Source organism: Sus scrofa, unplaced genomic scaffold (assembly GCF_000003025.6).
Source record: "Sus scrofa isolate TJ Tabasco breed Duroc unplaced genomic scaffold, Sscrofa11.1 Contig905, whole genome shotgun sequence".
Classification (NCBI taxonomy): Eukaryota; Metazoa; Chordata; class Mammalia; order Artiodactyla; family Suidae; genus Sus; species Sus scrofa.
Genome location: NW_018085344.1, coordinates 564,546 through 588,812, shown reverse-complemented (window position 1 = coordinate 588,812; position 24,267 = coordinate 564,546). Strand labels below are relative to the sequence as shown.

Genomic DNA, 24,267 nt, shown 5'->3' with positions numbered 1-24,267 from the left:
CAAGGCTGTGTTCATTTTTGCTGCACAGCCAGAGGGTTCAGTACACACGTCCACCCAGCCGTTCTCTTTCAGGTTCTTTTCCCACACGGATGCGTGCAGACTCTTGGGTCGAGTTCTCTGTGCTGCACAGCGGGTCCCCGTTGGCCAGTCTTTCCACAGACCTCCGTGTGCCTTATTATAATGATGACTTTTGATTCAGGGGGCATTGATTTACAGTGTCGTGAACCTTAGCATTATGTTTGACTTCAAGTGATGGGCCAGATGTGGTCCCAGGTCCCTCGTTTTCTCACCGTCATTTGGGTTCCACAACTTTTTTTTTTAAACAAGTGGAAGTGTTGTGCTGAATTCTTTTCTCCCGCAAAATGGCTTAGTTATATGCACATATACATTGGTTTTTTAAAATAATTTTTAAATTAGAGTTGATGTGCGGGGTTGTGCCCGTGTCTGCTGTATGGCGCAGTGGCGCAGTCACACATACGCACACCTTCTTTTTCTTATACTCTCTTCCATCCTGGTCTGTCCCAAGAGGCTGGATAGAGTTCCCTGTGCTGCACAGCAGGACCTCATGGCTGATCCATTCTCAGTGTCCTAGTTGGCATCTACGGACCCCAAACTCCCTGTCCAGCCGCCTCCCTCCCCGTCCTCCTTGGCAACCACACGTCTCTGAGTCTGTTTCTGTTCTGTAGACTGGTTCATTGGTGGCCTATTTTATTTTTTATTTTTATTTCATTTTGTCTTTTTGTCTTTTTAGGCCCACCCCCGTGGCATATGGATGTCCCCAGGCTCGGGGTCCAATCGGAGCTGTAGCCGCCAGCCTACGCCACAGCCACGCTGGATCCTTAACCCCATGAGCGAGGCCAGGGATGGAACCCACGTCCTCATGGATGCTAGTCGGGTTCCTTAACTGCTGAGCCGTGACGGGAGCTCCCATTTGTGTCCTGTTTTCGATTCCACATGCGAGTGATCTCATATGGTGCTGGTCACCAGGGGAAGCTCTCTTGCCTCTTGCACATCTTTAACGGCTCGTGGGGAGGGCTCAGTCTCCAGGGAGGGGTCTTGATGAGGGAGGCAGTGCTTCTCAAGCGGCTCGGACCCCTGAAACTTGTGCTTCAATGGGGAGGGCATGAGACAGGTTTTAACCACCCACGCCCTGCCGTGCAAAGGATGCCTGGAAGGGAGACCCTCTGGGTGTGTGCTGCGTCCCTGGGGTCGGGGGTCCCATGTGCCTTCAGCACCGCAAGGCGCTGCTGAAGCTGACCCTTGCCCCGCAGGGCCCGTCCATCCCCCCAACCCAGCCCAACTGCCTCAGGATGAACACTGAGCTGCCCGTCGGGGCCGCTGCCAGCCGTGCCCAGTTTGCCCTGCGTCCCCCGCCTCAGCCCCAACCCCACCGGCCTCCTCTGGCCACTTGCATCTGTTTTAGGAACATGGGGTTTCTTTCTTACTTCATCTGAGCCTCTGCGGTGCCAGCCCTTGATGCCAGGATGTTCAAATGCCAGAGGGCAGCCTGGCCGCGCATGGCAGTTTAACGTTGAAAAGTTTTACCTACAGGTGTTCCCCCTGTGGGTCATGTGTTGAAGAACCTGACGCAGTGTCTGTGAGGATGCCGCTGCCTCCCTGACCTCGCTCAGTGGGTTAAGGATCCGGCATTGCCATGCGATGTGGTGTAGATTGCAGATGTCGCTCGGATTCCGCGTTGCTGTGGCTGTGGTGTAGACCTGCAGCTACAGCTCTGATTCGACCTTGAGCCTGGGAACGTCCATGGGCGACCGGTGCGGCCCTAAGAAGAAAGACATTGCGTACACGAGCTCCTACGGGTCCGTGGCCCTGCGCACGTGTGCACGATGTTGTGGCCTTTGATCCCCAGAGCGAACGGATGGACGGAAGCCATGCCCCTCTCGCCGCCCTGTCCCGGGCAGGTGAGGGGGCATCCGAGCCGGCGCCCGAGGACAGCATCGTGTTTCTTTCTTTAAGGAGCCGCAGGTGAACGTCTCTGAGGCAGTGACAGGGCTGTATTCCTTTCTATGTCCTGCCTCGGGAGGGCCTGGGCCGATTTATTTTCTGTGTTTCCGGCTGGAGCCCAAGGCATGGCCGAGTCACCCCCCCATCACCGCTTCTGCTGTCTGTTTATTTTGAACGCGCAGCTGAAACACTGTTTTTTGTTTTTTTTTTGTTTTTTTTTGTTTTTTTTTTGGCAAGGGCATGGCTCACGTCCACGACACTGCATGTAACACAGACTAAAAGGGTCAGGAGAGCCCTGGTCAGCATGCAAGTGAGGCCTCCGTAAGCAGCACATGCAGGAATGCCGGGGCGGCTCCGGAGTCTGCTTGCAAGGAGACCTCACTCGAGAAGGTTTGATCCCAGACAGCAGGCGTCTTGCCGGGACAGCCCGGATCTGCCTCTCCCGGGGCCCTCTGCGGGTGGCCTCATGTCACCTGTCGGTCCCTGGGGCATCAATGCGTCACACCCACACCTGTGTGCCCTGGTGACAGCTCCCATCTCCCTCTGTGTGAGCTCTCCTGTGACCCACGCCGCAGCGTTTCAGGGGTGGCTGACGCTACTCCAGGCTAAGGTCTTTTTTTTTTTTTTTTTCTTTTTTCTTTTTTGTTTCTCTCTTTGAGGTCCGCATCTGCAGCATATGGAAGCCACGGCCACAGCAACGCCAGATCTGAGGCGCGTCTGTGACCTACACCACAGCTCACGGCAACAGCAGATCCTTAACCCACTGAGCGAGGCCAGGGATCGAACCCATATCCTTATGGTGGTTTTTTTTTTTTTTTTTTTTTAGGCTGGGTTCTTAATGAGAGATCCTGCCTGGGCAGCAGGGTCTCCTCGGCTGCTCCCTGCCCAGGCAGCAGCTCCCCCAGGCACACCTTACAATGAGGGCTGTTGGCTGGGAGACGTTTGGAAAAAGAGCATCCCCGCCTTCCAAGCTCCAGCCTCATGATCAGCACAGCATCACCTACTCAGACAGGAAAGAAACCACATTCACTGTATTTCACCCCAGATTTCCTCCTCGTTATTTTCACTGTACACCCTCCCCAAGCACAAAACACCCGTCTCCATCCTTCTCAGCAAACATTCCCAGAATCAGACTTGCTGATTTGACCAGACCCCAGGTGCTGGATGAGAAACCTCGTGCTCACGGTGGAAACACCCCATGATCACCTTACAGCCGGAGCCACCGGGGAGCGGAGGGGTCACTGGGACCAGACGTCTCTGAGGAAGTTCTGTGTCCAGCCTGACATTTCTGCTGACATTTCCCTGCTCACACTTTTCTTGGTATCCTTGTGGCCTTGGAATCGTGGAAAAGTAAAGTGACAGGGCTTCCCTTGGTGGCTTAGCGGGTTAAGAAGCTGACATAGTGTCCTTGAGGATGTGGGTTCGATCCCTGGCCTCGATCCGCGGGTTAAGGATCTGGCGTTGCCATGAGCTGTGCTGTAGGTCCCAGATGTGGCTTGGACTCTGCATTGCTGTGGCTGTGGTGTAGATCAGCAGCTGCAGCTCCGATTTGACCCCTAGCCCGGGAACTTCCATATGCTGCAGGTGCAGCTGTAAAAAGAAAAAAAGAAAGAGGAGGGGGGAAAGGGAAAGTAAATGGCATTATGTCATTCTTTTTTATGGCTGAGTAGTATTCCATTGTGTATATACACCACCTCTTCCGAATCCAATCATCTGTCGATGGACATTTGGGTTGGTTCCATGTCCTGGCTATTGTGAATAGTGCTGCAATGAACATGCAGGTGCACATGTCTCTTTTAAGTAGAGTTTTGTCCGGATAGATGCCCAAGAGTGGGATTGCGGGGTCATATGGAAGTTCTATGTATAGATTTCTAAGATATCTCCAAACTCTTCTCCACAGTGGCTGTACCAGTTGACATTCCTACCAACAGTGCAGGAGGGTTCCCTTTTCTCCACAGCCCCTCCAGCACTTGTTCTTTGTGGACTTACGAATGATGGCCATTCTGACTGTTGTGAGGTGGCATCTCTTGGTCGTTTTGATTTGCATGTGTCTAATAATCAGTGATGGTGAGCATTTTTTTAATGCCATTTGCAGCAACATGGATGGAACTAGAGACTCTCATCCTGAGTGAAGCAAGTCAGAAAGAGAAAGACAAATACTGTATGATGTCACTTATATCTAGAATCTAATACACGGCACAAAGGAACCTTTCCTGAGAAAAGAAAATCATGGACTTGGAGAACAGACTTGTGGCTGCCGAGGGGGAGGGTGTGGGATGGATGAGAATCTGGGGTTCGTAGATGCAGACGATTGCCTTTGGGATGGATTGGCAGTGAGATCCTGCTGTGTAGCCCTGGGAACTCTGTCTACTCACTTGGGATGGAGTCTGATCATGGGAGGAAAGAGAATGTACACATGTACGTGTGGCTGGGTCACCACGCTGCACAGTAGAAAAAAAAAATAATATATTGAGGAAATTAAAAAAGAAAAACCAGGAAAGTAAAAGGACAGAAAGAGACTCAGACTCTGCGTGGAAAACGGAACTTCTGGTTCCCAAAGAGGGAATATTGGGGGGGCGGGGATACACGGGGAGGTTGGGGATCAGCATATGGGCTCTTCTGGGTAAAAAGTGAGGCGTCATAAGGGCCTGCCGTGCAGCACCGGGAACCCCCTCGATGTCCTGCAATAAACGGTCTATATGGGGAAAGAATCGGAAAAGGAATGGCCGCGTGTGTATGTGGATCACTGCCTTGCAGTGCTCCTGAGACCCACACATAACTTTGGTACCTCACCTCTGCTCCAGTCAACCTCAAGAAAGGGAAAGTGTCCCAGCGTCACATTTTTGGGGCCCTTCCAGGCCAACGAAAGTGCGTCTTCCGTGGATACGTTGAATGTGCCCCGGTTGCTCTGATGGCCAAGTTCAAGGCCAGAACGCAGGGAGACAGTAACGCATCTTAGGACCCCGCTCGGTGTCTCCAGAAAACATTGTTTCCCGTGGGGTTGCTTCCTCCCCCTGAATTGTATCTTTTCTCCTCCTTGTAGCTGGAAACAATGACAGCAAAGCCCGGGAAGCGGTGAGGAAGATCCGAGAGGAGACCCTGAATGACAAAGGTACTGCCCTGAGCCTGAGACCCATGGCTCGTCCGCCTGGTCTGAGCCCGTGTTCCCAGCGGGGCTGGGGACCCCGCCGTGGGCTCAGGGACACGGAAGGCGGAGGCGGCGCTGGGTGGAGCTGTCTCTCCTTCTCGGGGCTTTTTTTTGGGCGGTTCTGGTCTTCTCTCCCTGGAGCGCGGGAGAGGGCAGCAAGCATGCCACTCTCGTGACAGTGCTGGAAGGCGTTCCTTGTGACGCCGGGACCCGAGTTCATGCCTCCTGAATCTCCAGGGTCCTTTGAGGTCCATCCTGACTCAGGAACCGTGGAAGTGGTACCTGCCAGCAGGTGCATGTACGGCTGGTGGCTTTTGCAAGGGAAGGTACACCCCGCGGGGCTGTGTGGGATCCCAGGGCGTTGAGTAGTGCCTGGTCATGCGTTCCCGGTGCCCCCGTACCTGTTCAAGCCCCTGAGAGCATGCACAGCCCTGACATCTTCCTCCATCCCAGTGCCCTCGGGCGCTTTCGGGGCCCCAGCCGGGTGCCTTATTTATCAAAGGAGATGCCACGTCGATGTCTCCACCAGTGGAGCCAGGAGTGTGTTTTTGCCGTAACCTAGAAACAGGGGATCCCGTCTCATGGCTGGTGGCGATTCCTGAGGGACAGGTGGAAACTGCGGGTGGACGGCTCAACCCCGGGAGCATCCCAAAGCTTTGGAGCTTTGCCAGAGTCTGGGGAGGGTCCCCGATGGCTCCAGCGCCCTCGTGGCAGGATCTCCCTCCTCTTGCAGCACCAGGCAGCTCTGGCAGACGGGAGGCGTTCCCTGGAGGCGTTTTCTTCTCTGTCTCACCTGCTCTGGGGCAGAAAAGATCCATTGTTGTGACGGCCCATCATGAACCGCCTCCTCATCCCCATCATGAACCGCCTCCTCCTCCCCAGTTCGCAGTGGGTTCTGGGTACCTCTCTCTCCAACTGATTTCCACCCAGTGTGTGTTTCCCACCTCTGCAGCTTCAGTAGCGCCCTGGGCGGTGGCGGGGTGAGGTTGTGTCTTCGATGCTGCCTCCTTTTCCCCTGCAAGATATGGTCGGGGAGGGAAGCCCAGAGGTGCTGAGCGCAGGTCACCAAACAGCTCTCCAGGAATCCGGCACCGGTCACACGTGGACCCCTGTCCTTGTCCCTGCTTGTGTGTTTCCACGCCGAGCTGTTCACCTGGGTGATGGTTCAGCCACTGGGGGAGGCCGTGTGGCCTGAACAGACTGGCAAGGATTCCCCTGCGACGGGGGACACAGGTGGCTCGCCGCCCTCCGTCTTGGGGCTCCAGGTAGGGGCAGCTCTCCGCCTGGGTGACGGGGCCGCCGTGCCTGCGTGTCCTGAGCTGCCCTCCTTACCTGAAGTCACATCCCAGGATGGCGCGGGTTGCAGCTCAGAGGCGATTCAGCCCTTTTTGTTTTTCAGCCTCACGTTGGCCTCGGTGCTCAGCCCCAGGCCTGCCAAGAAGCCCAGGCGTGCATGGGGCTTTCAGGGACGCTCCTTCCTGGATCATTTGCCTAATCTCCGTCCCAGGCGTGGGCCTGTGCCCGTCGCACACCTGCCTGGACTCATCCTTGGAATCTTGCTGTTTCAAGTACTTGATTTTTTTTTTTTTTAATTTTGCTGGTGTAGAGTTGATTTACAGGGTTGTATGAGTTTCGGGTAAGAGCAAAGTCCATCCGCCATACATCTCCGTATATCCGTATCTCTGTTCTCTTTGCCCGTAGAGGTTATTACAGAACCTTGAGTGGAGTTCCCCATGTTCCGCAGGCGGCCCTTGTTACTTGTGGCGTGTGTGTGTGTTAATCCCAGCCTCTCAACTTAGCCCTCTCCTCTGTGGCTTCCCCTTTGGTAACCATACGTTTTGTTGCAAAATCTGTGAGTTTATCTGTTTTGTCAATGCGCTCTTTCCAATCATTTTTAAATGAGATTCCACCTAAAGTAATATCCTATGGTATTTGTTTTTCTCTTTCTGACTGACTTAGTAGGAGAATCTCCAGGTCCATCCAGGTTGCTGCAGATGGCATGATTGCACTCTTTTTCATGGCTGCGTAGTATTCCACTGTCTGTGTGCATCACATCTTCATTTGTTATCCATTTCTCTGTCGATGGACATTTAGGTTATTTCCAGATGTTGGCTATTGTGAATCGTGCTGCTGTGAACGTAGGGGTGCAGGTGTCTTTTCAAATTATGGGTTTTTCCGGATAGATGCCCAGGCGTGGAATGGCTGGGTCACACAGGACTTCTGCTTTTAGTTTTTTAAGGAATGTCTTTACTGTTCTCCAGTACTGTATCTGGTACCTAATTGATGGTGCCTTTTCATGCCCCTACGTTGGCGCCGTCGTGAGGGGTCCGTGCGACAGCCCAGCACGGCAGGCGTTTCCTAAAGATGCCGCCTTCGCGCGGGCTTCCCATCATGGGTTTTCCAGGAGGGGCTTTCACGGGAAGCTCTCCCTGTAGAAGAACCCTTCCTGTTTGGGGCCAGTTCTGTGGCTCATCCACTTGGCAAATCAAACATGAGACGATATCCAGATTCCTCTGGGGAAACAAGTCCCAAAAAGCCCTATCACATGGGACCCGGTCTTTTTCTGTCTCCAGGGCTGGGTCGAGGACTGACCGGTTGGTATTTGACTCACCTGGCAGGTAGGGCCAACCTGTTTGTCTCTATTTTTATTATTATTATTATTTTAAAAAGTGGCTACACTTTACTTTTTAGTGCAGTTTTACGTTGACGGACAACTGAGGACAGCGTGCAGGGGCTGTCCGTGCACCTGCACCTGGTATTTGCCAGTTAGCACCGTCTCGCAGGTGCCCGCCACGTCTGTTCGAACCGATGAACCCATCCGCGCACGGAATTAAGGACGATGCAGAGTTTCCATTAGGATTCACGCTTGGCGTCATACCTGCTGTGGGTTTAGACCAGGGCGTAATGACCTGTATCCATCAGGAGACTGTCCTACAGTTATTTCTTCGGCCCTAAACCCCCCTGTGCTCTGCTTATTCCTCCGTCACCCCTCCCCCTCCCAACCCCCTGGCCACCTCGGATGCGTTTCCTGTCTCTACTGTTGTGCCTTTTCCAGAACATCCTAGCGCTGGAATCCTTCCATCTTTTCAGCCGGGCTTCTTTCACGACATCACAGGCATTAAGGTCCCTCCCTGCCCCCTGCCCTGTCTTTCCATGACGCGAGAGGCCATTTCTTTTTAGTTCGGAACACATATTTTTATGTTGGACAAAATTCCCGCTCTAATGGAAATTTATTTTATTATTTCATATATGTATATTGTCTTTGGAGTGCTGCACCTGTGACATAGCACCTGCAGTACACGGAAGTTCCCAGCCACAGCAATGCAGGATCCCTGCCGCATCTGCAACCTACACCGCAGCTCACAGCAACGCCGCATCCTTCACCCGCTGCGCGAGGCCAGGGATCGCACCCACATCCTCATGGAGACTAGTCAGGTTCTTAACCCGCTGAGCCACAATGGTGTACAGAGCTCGGTGGTAGGTGGGGGGTTCGTGTGATTAAGCGCCCCGAGTTGCAGGGCACAGCGAGTGTAGTTTCTGCAAACTCCAGCCGTGAGGCTACCCCCGAAGGAGGGGCCGGGTAGTGGGAGGACGTTGGCGGAGGGAGGTCCGGGTGGACGGCCAGAGTCTTGGCAACTCCCCGCCTGGTTGGAGGGCAGACTGCTGTGAGAGCGGAAGCCCCTCTGAGTCTGTGTTCCACCTGGATGCTCATTCTGCTCTCTGACAGTGTCCCTTCTCTCTAACCATCTGTAGGGGACCCTGCAAGGCTGTCCCATGCCCTGGCCAGCCGGAGCACCCGGGACTGGGCTTCGGAAGTGCCGGGGGCAGCCGATGGCTGGTGTCCTGTCAGCGGTTGTGCAGATCTGGCTCTTGGGACTCCTTCTCTCCCCACGGCCGTGAGGATGTGGCTTGTTTTACAACCTGATTCCCCAGGAGTGTGTGTGGTCACAGCGACTCGCGCGGTTGACTGGATGAGAAAGGATAGGCTGGTTCGAGGACACCAAAGATGGCCACGTCCTGGCCGCTCCCTGGGACCCTCTGTTGGTGACACGGTGCTCGGCCAGCAGGCGGGGGGTCCTCCTGGGACCCGCCTCGGCCTTGAAGAGACACTGAGCACAGCCTTGCCCGACGCGGGAAAACATGTCCACAGCTGGCGTCCAGCTGCGCGTCACGCCCGCTTCCCCGGTCTCTCCAGCCTCTGCTTCGTGGGGACTGAGCATCAGGAGCGGTGGCTGGGGGGAAACGGGGGGCTGTGAGCTCTGCTTCTCACCTTCCGGAGCCCCAGGTGCCTTTAGATGGGACACGGCCGGGGAGCTGCCCGTGGGCGCTTGTTCCATGTGTATGTTTTGGCCAACGTCGGGGTCATGGCCGCCCCGTGGGGAGAACGGGGTTCTACCTGACCTGCCCCCCCCACCCCCACTGGGCACGGGAGGGAGGGGCCGCTAGGACAAGGCTGCCACCTGCTCGGGTTGCCCTGAGCCCTGGACCGTGACCCTGGCCGCGTTTCCTACAACTAGAGATTCAAAAGCGTCATTACCCATTTCCCAGGGGATGCGGTGGTGGGGTCTTGGGTGTGTGGGGATGGGGGGCATTTGAGCAGATGTGGAGAGTTATGGAGGGTTCTGGGTTGGCCGAGGGTCCCTCACATGAGCAGTGGTGTAAGTCGCAGACACTGCTCGGATTCTGCGTTGCTGTTGCTGCGGTCTCACCTGCAGCAAAAAAACAAAAAAAAAAAAACAAAAAAAAAAAAAAGAAGAAGAAGAAAAGAAAGAATAATCACCCACCAAACAATCCTTCCTCTTTCATCCCACAAAAAAATCAGCAACGAATCGGCAGGCAGGCCCGGACACGAGAGAAAGGGAATAGCAGCCAGTAAACGGATGATGACATTTGAGCAAAAAGGGATTTATCCTTGGCTGGGCAAGCGACGCCATCTGATGCCACATTACAAAAGGACGGATGTCCCCTCCTGAAATAGAATGTGCCCAAAAGGATGCCAGTAGAATTGGAGACTAGACACAGGTCAGCAACAGGTTTCGGGAACGAAAGTGACAGCTCTCCACTGAAAGGCTGCTGCCTGTAGCGAGCTTCCTAAATGTGCTTCCCAAACGTCCCAGGCTCGTTCAGACCCTGACTCCCCACCCGGCTCGCCGCCTGTTTTTGCAAATAAAGTTTTATTGAAACAGAGCCCCACCCATTCACTCATGTACCTTCCGTGGCCGTGGTCACCTGAGGTCACCAGAGGGAAGAATTGGAACAGACGCTCCATGGCCCGCAAAGCGGGAAATATTTACTCCCTGGCGCTTTGGGCAGAACGTTTGCCAGGCCTCCCTCTGTGCCATTCCAAAGGACCACGGCCACCGAGCTGACTTTCCTTTGTTTCTTTCCGGGGCTGCACCTGCGGCACATGGAGGTTCCCCGGCTAGGGGTCGAATCAGAGCTGCAGCTGCCGGTCTACACCACAGCCACCGCAACACCAGATCCGAGCCATGTCTACAACTTGCACCGCAGCTCATGGCAACCCCAGATCCTTAACCTGCTCAGCGAGGCTAGGGACTCCCCAAGCTTACTTTGTCCGTGAACGACCCTCTTCTTCCCAGAGGCACACCTTCCAAAGGAATGTTACCGACCAACCTGCTAACAGGGACGCGTATCGTCTCGCTTAACCGGAGCTACTGAATAGACATCCTGGTTAAAAAATACCACCCCCACCCCCTGACACGGTTACATTTTCACTTAAAAAAACCCAAAAAAACAAAACCCATTTCTCTAGTTTCCGTGGTGGCTCAGCAATGACAACCCAAGTAGGATCCATGAGGATGCAGGTTCGATCCCTGTCCTTGCTCTGTGGGTTAGGGATCCGGCGTTGCCGTGAGCTGTGGTGTAGGTCACAGACGTGGCTTGGATCCGGCATTGCTGTGGCTGTGGCGTAGGGTGGCAGCTGCAGCTCCGATTTGACCCCTCGCCTGGGAACCTCCATATGCTGCAGGTGTGCCCCTAAAAAGACAAAAATAAGTAAATAAATAAATAAACTAATAAATTAATAAAATCACATTTGTCTCAGAAGATAATAGTAAACCGTTTGGGGCCATTCCCTATCCATTGATTAATGCACTTCTACAGACATTATTTTTGTAGCAGCTGCCAAAAAGCAGGGGTGGCTGTGTCTACACCAGAACCATGCATTGCATGGATAGCAGGTGAGTTTCCAGTCCTGAGCCTGGTTGATTGGTTCTGCCTGGTCCCCAGAGATGGGACGGATCCCGCAGCAAGGGAGACTGTGATTGATTGGTGATGTCTGCCTTGGTCCAGGGCAAGCGACGGTGGTGCATAGGCTACATTCTTGACCTCCTACCTCTCTCACAGCTGCAGCAAACCATCCATCTTTGAAAGCAGTGGCCGCGGCCACCTGCCAGCACCATGGGGACGTTCCCAAACCTTAGTCCCGGCTGGCCCTGAGTGGCCGCTTGGCAGCTCATTTATTTCCTTTTGTCTTTCCACTGTTTGTGTATGAAAACGTTGAAATATATAGCAAAGTTAAAAGAATTTTACAGTGACCACCCCTATGTCCGCGAGTAAGAGTCGCCCATTAATATTTCATCCTTCTCCATTGGTTAGAAATGTATTCATTTATTAGCGCTCCCACTGTGCCACAGCGGGATTAGCAGTGCCTTGGGAGCCCCGTGACATGGGTTCGATCCCCGGCCCGGCACAGTGGGTTAAGAATCTGGCATTGCCGCAGCTGTGGCTTAGTTTGAAGCTGTGGCGCGAATCTTGTACCTGCGCTGGGAGCTCCGTATGCCTTGGGGGGGCTAAAAAAATCTATTCATTTATTTATCCCTTTATCCATCTGCTGAGCCATCATTTTGGCACCTTTCAAAGCAAATTCAAGACAATGGTAACTTCCCTTTACCTAGTTCAGCCTGCATATCCTTGACTAGGATTCCATCTATTTTTTATGATTCTTGTCTTTCTGAGTAACGTTTAAAGACAATAAAACACCAAACATTCAGTTTACGGTCACTGAATTTTGACCTAAGCATGGACCAGTGTAATCCAAACCATCCCCTCAACACACATGCTCCCTCCTGGTCTGTCTACACTCCAGATATCCTCATTATTCAGGGTTTTTTTTTTACACAATGCATTACGTTGCTCCAGTCTCTGATCCCGTATCGGTGCAATAACACAATATGTACTGGCTTGTGTCAAGCTGCTTTTGTCACTTTTAAGATTCATCCATATTGATATATGCATCAGTAATCCATTTTTGACACATTAAAGTCATCCATTAAAAAAAATCCGTCTAAAAATGGATTTATTTCTCCTTTTTAAATTAAAATTTTATTATAGTTGATCCATAGCATTGTGCCAGTTTTTATATATATCCATTCCCTTTCTCATATTCTCTTCCATCCTGGTCCATCCCAGGAGCCTGGATAGAGGTCCCTGTGCTGCACAGCAGGACCTTGTGGCTCATCCATTCTCAAGGTCCTAGTTTGCATCTACGAACCCCAACCTCCTCGTCCAGCCCCCTCTCTCCCCTTCCCCCTTGGCGACCCCAAGGCTGTTCTCAGCGTCTGTGAATCTGTCTCTGTTCAGCAGAGAAGCTCGTTTGTGCCCTGTTTTAGATTCCATGTAGAAGTGATCTCATATGGTATTTGTCCTCTCGTGATTTTTTTAAAAAGGCAGCTAAGTTTGGTTCTTGCCCGTGTGGCATTTACACTGTAGCTGGAGACGAAAATTTGTTAAGGAACAGTGTGCACTCCCGAGTTGGCAGAGTGACGATGGAGCCTGTAAGGCAGAGTCCTTGGAGCTGCCGTCGTCAAATCCTTTTTGTCACCTCCCACGATGCTCGGTTCCCTGCCTTCCCGTCCTCCCGTCCTCCCGTGAAGTTTCCTCTTCTTCCCTGCCCGCTTCACGCCCCTCCCTGTGGGTGTCGTCCTGGCATCGCACAGGGCACACCTACCCCTGGACATGGCATCCACCTCCTTGGTGCGGGCTCTCCCCGCCATGGGGTCTGCCAGAACTCCTGCCAGCTAGACCTCTCTGCCTGCCCAGCACGGTCAGGGCTGGACGTGGCATCTTTTTCTCCTCATTCCATCAGAGGCTTGATTCCCTCCCAGCGGTAGGCTAGACGCTGCGGTTTCCCTGATGGGTTTCTCTACCTCATCAATCCTCTTTCCGTCTCCAGCCAGTAACTGAGCACCGCGTCTACCTCCTAAACATTGCTCTAAGATGCTCATTCCTTCTTCTGAGTTGCTGTTACCCTTCCACCTGTTTGCTCCCTGGTTTCTAACGCATCCTCCCGGCTGCCTCCCCTTTCTGGACCACGCACACTATTGCGTCCCCTGCGGACACCCCTGTGGGTGGAGTCCCCTTCGTACCTCCCCCCACTAGGTCTAGACGTGTATGGCGGTCATGTCTCCTCCTCTGGAGCCCCTCACCCCAGGCATTTTAGCATCTACAGCCGATCCCGAGGAAGCCGTCTTGAGGTCGCGCCTCCGGCTTCCTGCCTTCCCCTGCTCTCCTTCATTGGCCCTACCTGTTGTGCTGTGTTTAACCCTGTCACCAATGTCCTGGTCCTCTGCAGGGTCCCTGGCACATTGCGGGTGCCTTAAAAAGTGCCAGCTAGAGGAACACAGTGTTGGCCAATGTCGTGTAGCTTGTGGCATCTCAGTGAATGGCAGCTGTTATGGAAACGGGGGTGACAGTGATGGTCGTGCTACTGATGGTGGTGTAGATGGTGACGGTGGTGGTAATGACCACGGCGGTGGCGGTGACGGTGATAACGGAGGTGAGGCTGGCGGGAGTGATGGTGATGGTGGTGACAGCAGTGACGATGGAGACGATGCTGGCACCAGTGGTGACGGTGAGGACGTTGACACTGCTGCTGCTGCTGATGCTGCTGACGATGGTGATGACCCTGGTGATGGTGGTGACAATAGAATGATGGTGGAGACGATGGTGCTGGTGGTGACGGTGATGCTGCTGCAGCTGCTGATGCTGCTGTTGAGGTGATGGCGCGGATGCTGGTGATGATGATGGTGGTGCTGACGCCGATGGTGGCGATGCTGCTGCTGCTGACAGTGGTGCTGATGCCAGTGGGGATGCTGCTGATGATGCTGATGGTGGTGCTCAGGTGATGCTGCTGCTGCTGCTGCTGCTCCTGCTGCTTCTGCTGATAGTGATGCTGATGCTGATGGTGATGCTGATGGTGATGCTGATGATGCTGATGATGCTGATAGTGATGGTGGTGCTCAGGCGGATAGTGATGCTGCTGCTCCTGCTGCTTCTGCTGACAGTGATGCTGATGGTGGTGCTGATGCTGCTGATGATGGTGATGCTGCTGATGGTGATGATGCTGATGGTGATGGTGGTGGTGCTCAGGCGGATAGTGATGCTGCTGATGATGCTGATGATGCTGATGGTGGTGCTCAGGCGGATAGTGATGCTGCTGCTCCTGCTGCTTCTGCTGACAGTGATGCTGATGGTGGTGCTGATGCTGCTGATGCTGCTGATGGTGATGATGCTGATGGTGATGCTGCTGATGGTGATGATGCTGATGGTGGTGCTCAGGCGGATAGTGATGCTGCTGCTCCTGCTGCTTCTGCTGACAGTGATGCTGATGGTGGTGCTGATGCTGCTGATGCTGCTGATGGTGATGATGCTGATGGTGATGCTGCTGATGGTGATGATGCTGATGGTGATGGTGGTGGTGCTCAGGCGGATAGTGATGCTGCTGATGATACTGATGATGCTGATGGTGGTGCTCAGGCGGATAGTGATGCTGCTGCTCCTGCTGCTTCTGCTGACAGTGATGCTGATGGTGGTGCTGATGCTGCTGATGCTGCTGATGGTGATGATGCTGATGGTGATGGTGGTGGTGCTCAGGCGGATAGTGATGCTGCTGCTGCTGCTGCTCCTGCTGCTTCTGCTGACAGTGATGCTGATGGTGGTGCTGATGCTGATGGGGATGGTGCTAATGCTGATGATGCTGATAGTGATGAAGATGGTGGTGCTCAGGTGATGCTGCTGCTGCTGCTCCTGCTGCTTCTGCTGATGGTGGTGCTGATGCTGATGGGGATGGTGCTGATGGGGATGGTGCTGATGCTGATGATGCTGATGCTGATGATGCTGATGGTGATGGTGGTGGTGCTCAGGCGGATGGTGATGATGCTGCTGCTGATGGTGCTGCTGCTGATGACGCTGATGATGCTGATAGTAATGCTGCTGATGGTGATGATGCTGATGGTGCTGATGCTGATGATGGGGATGCTGCTGATGATGGGGATGCTGCTGATGGTGCTGATGCTGATGATGGGGATGCTGCTGATGGTGCTGATGCTGATGATGGGGATGCTGCTGATGGTGATGATGCTGATGGTGATGATGCTGATGCTAATGGTGCTGATAGTAATGGTGATGATGGTGCTGCTGCTGATGATGGTGCTGCTGCTGCTGCTGCTGATAGTGATGGAGATGGTGGTGCTGATGCTGATGATGGGGATGCTGCGGATGATGGGGATGCTGCTGATGGTGGTGATGCTGATGGTGCTGATGCTGATGATGGTGGTGCTGATGCTGATGATGGTGCTGCTGCTGCTGCTGCTGATAGTGATGGAGATGGTGGTGCTGATGCTGATGATGGGGATGCTGCTGATGGTGATGATGCAGATGGTGATGATGCTGATGGTGATGATGCTGATGAGGGTGATGCTGCTGCTGATGGGGATGCTGCTGATGATGGTGCTGCTGCTGCTGCTGCTGATAGTGATGAAGATGGTGGTGCTGATGCTGATGATGGGGATGCTGCTGATGATGGGGATGCTGCTGATGGTGGTGGTGCTGATGGTGCTGATGCTGATAGTGATGGAGATGGTGGTGCTGATGCTGATGATGGGGATGCTGCTGATGGGGATGCTGCTGATGGTGGTGGTGCTGATGGTGCTGATGCTGACATGATGATGGTGTTGCTGATAGAAATGGTGGTGATTCCCGCTCTCTTGTCCGCTCTGGTTATTATAACATTAAATCACAGAATTTTGGAGGCGATGCTCAGAGACGTTAATGGGCTCCCCAGGGATGCCCAGGGGGCTGCTGGTACAGTCGATCTCATTTGCGTCTGTCCTTCACAGTATCCTTTTCCGCTGTGGTCCAGGAAAGACTCATTAGTTCCAGGGCTTCACTGGGTCCTGTGACGGTGATCATATTTAATTTAAGATAATTGTCAGAAGGAACATCAGGAGAAACTAATTTGGACTGTCTGTTTCACCTTGGACACGGTATTTTTCTTAATCGTTGCGTCTTCTCTCCTGAGCTGAAATTTTGCAGCTTTGACGCAGGTGAAAGAACAGCCTTCTGCTTTGATACCACCAGGAACGAATGAATTCATTTTGGTCTTCGTTCCATTTATACCGTTGTCCCTCAATAAGGAGGTTGCTGGTAAGAAATTTTATCTCCTATCCCCTCTGTCGCTTTGCAGCCTTGCTTTTGCACAGAGCGTTGATCAGACGTATTCCTGGTCACCATGGTAGCTGGATATGTTTTGTGTGGGTTAATATACAATCTTTCAGGACAGCATAAAAGAAGAAACTGCTCTGCTACTTCTCAATTTTCTTTCTTTTTAAATTATGAAAGTATAGTTGATTTTTACAATGTTGTGTCAATTTCTGCTGTACAGCATAGTTACCCACGCACACATATATATATATATTTTTTTCCTTTTTCTTATATTATCTTTCATCATGTTCTGTCATAAGAGAGACTGGATAGAGTTCCCTGTGCTGGACAGCAGGACCTCATGGCTCATCCATTCTCAATGTCATAGTTTGCATCTACCAACCCCAAACTCCCCGTCCATCCCACTCCCGCCCCCTCCCCCTTGGCAACCCCACGTCTGTTCTCTGTAAGTTCATTTGTGCCATATTTTATTTTTTTATGTTGTTTTATTTTATTTTGTCTTTTTAGGGCCGCACCTGCAGCATATGGAGTTTCCCAGGCTAGGGGTTACATCAGAGCTGTAGCCTCTGGCCTACGCCCCAGCCAAAGCCACACCAGATCTGAGCTGCATCTGTGACCTACACCACAGCTCATGGTAACACTGGATCCTTAACCCAACTGAGCGAGGTTGGGGATCGAACCTGTGTCCTCATGGATGCTAGTCAGATTTGTTTCTGCTGAGCCACGACGGGAGCTCCATTTGTGCCATGTTTTAGATTCCCCGTATAAGTGATAAAATACGGTATTTGTCTTTCTCTGACGTATTTCACTTAGTATGAGAATCTCTAGTTGCGTCCATGTTGCTCAATTTTCCTGTTAGAACTTTCCGTTGTAACCACATCTCTCCATGCTTCTTACGGCTGGAATTTGCAGCACATGAAATACGTATTTTGAAAGCCCTTTCTCCGTGAAGTCAGTTGCCTCCCTGATAACTTTTGCCTGTGGACACCTGGGCGCAGAGACAGGACACAGCCTCCTGGGAAATGTAAGTCAGAGGAAATCAATTTTCTCTCTGTTCTGTCCAGGAAGCACAATCAGAAGGTTGCAGAGGGATTAAGGACTGGGGTGGGGCGGGATCGCTTTTTTTTTTTCTCCCTCTCTTTTTTGAGTCCTATTTTGTCCAAATCTGAATCAATATGAATTCTGGTTATCAAGACCGCCTGTCAGAACTCCCTTCTCACCCACCATGGAAAGTGTGGGATGGGGAAAGAAGCCACATCTCACCGATGCTTTAATGGGGGGGTGGGGTCTGACTTCCGTGAAACCCTGCCAAGGCAGCGGCTGACACGTCCTCGCTTTAATTCCTGAGGTCCGCTGTTCAGGGAGCCAGCCTTGCTCAGCTTACTTATCTCTTGTGTTCCCTTCATCTGAGTCTCTTCCTCTGATGCCACCTCCTCCCTGGAGCCTGGGAAAAGCCGGCCACGTCTGACGCCTCCTCCCCATACACCTTCCCCTGGGGGTCTCACGGGTCCCACCTTTGCTCAGCTGCCTCACTCAGCCACGCAGAGCCTCGGGTGGGCAGAACGCACAGACCACCTCTCCAGGGAGGGGAGGTGGTGTTTCTGAAGACTTTTTTTTTTAATTGTTATTTCCCCAATACAATTTTTTTTTCTGCTGTACAGATGGCGACCCAGTCATTCATACATGTACACATTCTCTTTCCTCACCTGATCACGCTCCGTCATAAATACTAGCTATTGCTCCCAGTGCTATACAGCAGGATCGCATTGCTTCTCCATTCCAAAGGCAATCGTTTGCATCCATGAACCCCAGATTCCCAGTCCCTCCCCCTCCCTCCCCCTCCCTCTTGGCAACCTCAAGTCTGTTCTCAAGTCCATGATTTTCTTTTCTGTGGAAAGGTTCCTTTGTGCCGTGTATTAGATTCCAGATCTAAGTGATATCATATGGTATTTGTCTTTCTCTTTCTGACTTACTTCACTCAGGATGAGAGTCTCTGGTTCCATCCATGTTGCTGCAAATGGCATGATTTTCTTCTTTTTTATGGCCGAGTAGTATTCCATTGTGTCTCTATACCACATCTTCCTCACCCAATCATCTGTTGATGGACATTTGGGTTGTTTCCATGTCTTGGCTACTGTGAAGAGTGCTGCAGTGAACATGCGGGGGCATGTGTCTTTTTTAAGGAACGTTTTGTCTGGATATATGCCCAAGAGTGGGACTGCTGGGCCATATGGTAGTTCTATGTATAGATTTTTTTTGTTTTTTTGCCTTTTCTAGGGCCTCTCCTGTGGCATAAGGAGGCTCCCAGGCTAGGGGTCTAATCAGAGCTGTAGCTGCTGGCCTATACCAGAGCCACAGCAATGTGGGATCCGAGCTGCATCTGTGACCAACACCACAGCTCATGTCAATGCCGGATCCTTAACCCACTGAGCAAGGCCAGGGATCGAACCCGCCACCTCATGGTTCCAAGTCAGATTTGTTAACCACTGCACCATGACGGGAACTCCTATGTATAGATTTCTAAGGTACCTCCATACTGTTCTCCATAGTGGTTGTACCAGCTTCCAGTCCCACCAAGAGTGCAGGAGGGTTCCCTTTTCTCCACACCTCCTCCAGCATTTGTAATTTATGGACTTATGAATGATGGCCATTCTGACTGGTGTGAAGTGGTATCTCATGGTCGTTTTGATGTGCATTTCTCTAATCATCAGGGATGGTGAGCATTTTTTCATGTGCTTGTTGGCCATTCGTATATCGTCTGTGAAGAAATGTCTTTTCAAGTCTTTTGCCCATTTTTCCATTGGGTTGTTGGCTTTTTCGCTGTGGAGTTGTAAAAATTGCTTGTATATTTTAGAGATTAAGCCCTTGTCAGTTTCATCATTTGAAACTATTTTCTCCCATTCTGTAAGTGGTCTTTTTGATTTCTTTTTGATTTCCTTTGCTGTGCAAGAGCTTGTCAGTTTGATGAGGTCCAATGGGTTTATTTTTGCTTTTCTTTCTGTTGCTTTGGGAGACTGACCGGAGAAAACATTTGTAAGGTTGACATCAGAGAATGTTTTGCCTGCGTTCTCTTCCAGGAGTTTGATGGTGTCCTGTCTTATATTTAAGTCTTTCAGCCATTCTGAGTTTATTTTCACGCATGGTGTGAGGGTGTGTTCTAGTTTCATGGATTTGCATGAAGCTGTCCAGGTTTCCCAGAAATATGTGCTGAAAAGACTGTTTCTGAAGATGTTACTTAAGCCCATGGGGTCTGGGAGGGACCGTAGCATCTCTTTACACCTCCTCTGGTCCACGGTCCACCTCGAAGACGACGCTGTTGGCTGTCCCAGAAGCATGATGACACGTCGCCATCAAGCTGACTTGCACAGGTGTGTCAGCCACCTGCCACTACCTCTAAATTCACACGACCAGACTCTTAACCTATTCACACATCTGTAAGGTTGGCACTTTCCAGAACTCCCATCATGCCTGGCGTTTTGCTCGCTTCCCTTTGTGCTTGTCCTGGGTGTAACTTGAGTTGAAAGATGGCACCTCCCACTTCACTGTCACCTGTTCTGTCCTCTGCATCATTCAGACTCATTCTTTGCTACTGTGGTGGCTTTTAGATGCTCTCAGTTGGGTGCCTCCTGATTCTCTTGTTATTGAACCAAACTTGGGTCCCCTTGCCCAGGCACAGCAAAGGCCACCTCCTGACCCTGGGTTGTGGGGAGGGAAAGAGCAGGGTTTCTATGCAGGTGCTGAGCAAGGAGAAAGGGCATTTTGGGCTCAAAAGACCTGAACTCCTTGATGGCTTTCATGGAAATTTTTTTTTTTTTGCTTTTTAGGGCAGCACCTTTTTAGGGCAACCTCCTGCAGCATATGGAAGTTCCCAGGCTAGGGGTCGAATTGGAGCTGCCCCTGCCAGCCTGTACCACAGCCACAGCAATGCAGGATCTGAGCCGCACCTGCAACCTACACCACAGCTCATGGCAACGCCAGATGCTTAACCCACAGAGCGAGGCCAGGGATCGAACCTGCATCCTCATGGATGTTCGTTGGGTTCTTAACCCGCTGAGCCACCGTGGGAACTCCCTCAGGCAAGGGTTTTTAAAGACAGGGTGAGGGACCGGGGTTTGGGGTACATGATCAGCTCATGGACTTTCTCCTGATTGGTAGGTGGGGACATAATCGGATTAGACTCATCCACTTCTGGTTTCAGTGTGTCTGGGGTCTCAGGGCAGGTGGGCAGCAAGCAGTTAACTTCTGCCACCTGGTGGGGGCTTCAGTGTCTGCAATACTGCTCCCGGCCTCGGCTGGGCTCTTAAGGTCCCCGAGGTCCTTGACTTTGTCAGATGGACCAATGATTATGACTGCGTCCTGCTGACTTGTTTTCCTTTCTGCGCTGTCTCGCTCCTCTGTTCTAAAGTTATGCTTTGGAATTTGAGGAGGGCCAGGGAGGCTCAAGATTTTCTACAAACCAGAGGCAGGGGAGGAACTTGGGGAGGGGGGTGTCTGCCCCAGGAGGCCCCATAGCGTCCTGCTGGGTTACAATGTGAGTTTGCGTTTGCATGTTTAAGATGGCCCAGAAGTGAAAGATGAAGCCAGACCAAGCTGCCTCCTGGGACGACGGTCCGTCCCTGGGTGTGGACCCCCTGTGGAGGTGTCCGTGCTGTGGCCTCGTGGATGCTGCCCTCCCACCAGCTGGCAGCATCTACTGCTCCCTGCTTCCCCTCCATCTGTGGCTTCCTCTGTTGCTTTTTCTGACTCGGGATTCATCCTTCTTGTGCCTCATTCCTCAATGTAGGGAGCTGAGACACGTGGCACATCTGAAACCCAAAGACCTGTGTTTCTAGTGAAGTGAGGTCCGGTTTGTGGAGAGCGGCCGACGTTCTTAGAAGCCCAGGGATGGCCGAGGTGCTCGTGCTTCCCTCCTTGCAGGCGGTATGAGCTCCCAGTGGTGCTGAAAGAAACTACTGCAAACAAGAGGCTTCTAGCCACAGCCCTCCACCCTCCCCCACCCTGGAGACCAGACGTCTGAGGTCAAGGGGTCCCAGGGCTACACTCCCTGCAGAGGCTCCAGGGGAGGGTCCTTCCTGCCTCTACCAGCTTCTGGGGGCTCCAGGTGGCCCTGGGCTGGTGGCCGCCTCCGTCCCGTCTCTGCCTCTGTCTTCCCGTGTCTGGGTCTCCTCTTGTGTCTCTCAGGAGGACCCTGTCCTTGGAGGGAGGGCCCCCCTCATCCAGGAGGACCCCCTCTCAGACCCTTCCCTTCCTCACACCTGCAAAAACCTTTTGTTAAATGAGGTCATGTTCTGAGCTTCTGGGTGGACGTGTCTTATGGGAGTGGCTCCTTCTAACTGACACACAGAGAAAATGGGAAAAGGATCTGGTGAAAAGGTAGGGTTTCCTGCCCGAAGGACGTGCCATTGATTCCGGGCACCGACGCAGCTGGGTGTTAATCTGAGGGCAGTCCGGTCCCTTTCTCTCGCCAGGCACCGAGGGATATTTTCTGCCCTGATTCAGCCAATGGGTGGGAACAGTTTTTTGGGGATTTGCAAAGAGCTCACTCCTTGACACCCCCTCCTCCCAGCTCGGGCAGCAATCCGAGCTCTTCAGATCATTCAGACGATGTTTGCTTTTTAAATCATGGGCTTAATTTCCATTGCCGGTGAACTAATTTTCCCTCTAGGTGTTCTGAGGGACACATTGGAAATTTACTTTGATAAAAGTATACGTGTGTATGTAACTATGTACTTATTTATTGACTATAAAGACATATCTGTTAAATATAGGTATGTAAAACATAGCTGTACCTAGGATAAGTTGATATTTATAGATGGATACAAACATGTTGAGACAGAGATTCCTCTGTGTATGTGTGTACAATATATAAATATATTACTGTACATGGATAGATAAAGCATATCTATACATGGTATAAGTTGATATTTATAAGTAGATACAAATAGGGAGAGAAAGAGAGAGAGATTGCTTTGTGTGTGCATGTGTGTGCATGCGTGTGCGTGTGTGTGTGTGTTTATAGGCTGCCTCTGCCGTATGTGGAAGTTCCTGGAGCAGGAGTTGAAGCCACAGCACAGCAGTGACCCATGCTGCTACAGTGACAACACCAGATCCTTAACCCTCTGGGCCACCAGGGAACTCCCCATTTTCTCTCTGGATGTTCTGAAAGAGAAAGTTGGAAATTCATTTGAGTAAGAGTGTGTGTGTCTGTGTGAGTGTGTGTATTTATGTATTTAGCTTTTTATCTATTTATAGGTAATAGCCATCAAATACATATCTCTCTGTTAAATATAAACTGATAGAGAAAACATATCTATTATAGTAGATATTTATAGGTAGTAGATATTTATAGATACATAGGAGATATTTATAGATAATTCGATGCAAATATAGAAAGAGATTACTCTGTGTATATATGTGTATACATATATATGTGTGTATATTTATTTATTTTGTCACGCTCATGGCATGTAGAAGTTCCAGGGCTAGGGGTTGAACCCATGCCACAGCAGCGACCCAAGCCATGGCTTTCACAAAGCCTCATCCTTAACCCACTGCGCTACCAGGAACTCCTCCTCTGTGTATTTTTTATTGCAATGTGATGGTTTAAGTCCTTGGGAATACTGAGCATTGCCAGGTTTGTACAGAGAAGCTGGAGAAAGCGTGTGGCTTTGCTTGAGGTCTCCTGAGCAGACGGGCGAGGCTGAGTGTGGGGACGCACAGGGTGACCGGTAGATCACAAGCTGTGTCCCTAAGCCACTTGTTGTCCCCAGTGGCCGAAGGTTAGGATGTGGGCTGATGTCTGGCGCGTGGGAACAAGGCTGAGGTCACGGTGGAATTCAGGTCCTTTTCACGCTGTTGGGTGACGTGTCCTATTTGGAGAACATGACCTGGTGGGACCTTCGGGACCGCCCACCAGTAACCCCTCGAGGAGCGTGGGCTCAGGTACCCAATCCAGGTGCGTCTTCCATTCCCCTGCACCCGGGGAATTGAAAGGTCATTGCCTCCTGTTTTCTCCTGCAGTCACTAAACCAAAGGCCCCGCGACAGGGTCCCCCAGCGACGTTTATGGTAATTCACCACTGTACCAAGACGGCGTCCTGGAAAACCTCTGGGTCAGACCGTGCCGGCCAAGTCCCGTGCATTTTCCTGCCATTTTTCATTGACCAGCGTTTTCCTGCCTCCGGTGGCATGTTTTTTCATCACTGAACATATTTAGAAATGACCTTCAAGGTGTGCTTCGAGCTGCCTGCTCGGCACCCCGCGCCAGCGCCTCTCAAAATAAATCCCAGTATCGCGGACACCGGCGTGAGCGGGCATCTGTTCCTTAAGCCACACTGGGAGTTTCTCCGTCTGAGCCCAGATTCCACACCCCTGACGTCCTGTCCTTGGCAGCCAGGTGCCAGGACTTTGACCCGTTGTGGTTCCTCAGCGGCAGGTGGTTTTGAAAGCAGGATTTTCACCCTCCTTCCCCACAACGCGGCCTCTGCCTACGTCCATCCTGCGGTCCCACCAGCGGGGCAGCCTCTGTGAAGGTGGATGAATTTCCCAAACCAGGACACAGCCCAGGGCTAAGTTCCTGCCTGGCGGCTGCCTCACCCCAGCAGATGCCAGCCACTTGGGCACCAAACCACGCGAGGTGCTTTCAGGATGCACAACTCATTTTTGCAACACGTGCCGTTCACACCGGCAGGGGTT

At 52.0% G+C, this 24,267-nt stretch overlaps 1 protein-coding gene across 13 annotated transcripts in view; it reads left to right on the top strand.

Annotated features, from left to right (window-relative positions):
* LOC102159510 (dehydrogenase/reductase SDR family member on chromosome X) overlaps positions 1–24,267 on the top strand; it is a 334,565-nt gene that overhangs the window by 46,995 nt on the left and 263,303 nt on the right. For all 13 annotated transcript variants that reach the window (XR_002341343.1, XR_002341344.1, XR_002341342.1 and 10 more), the window contains one exon: positions 5,006–5,074. Coding sequence is in view for 2 of the 13 variants with exons in the window: in XM_021082457.1 (XP_020938116.1) it covers positions 5,006–5,074 (69 nt within the window). In the remaining 11 variants the exon portion in view is untranslated. The remainder of the gene's footprint in view (positions 1–5,005; positions 5,075–24,267) is intronic.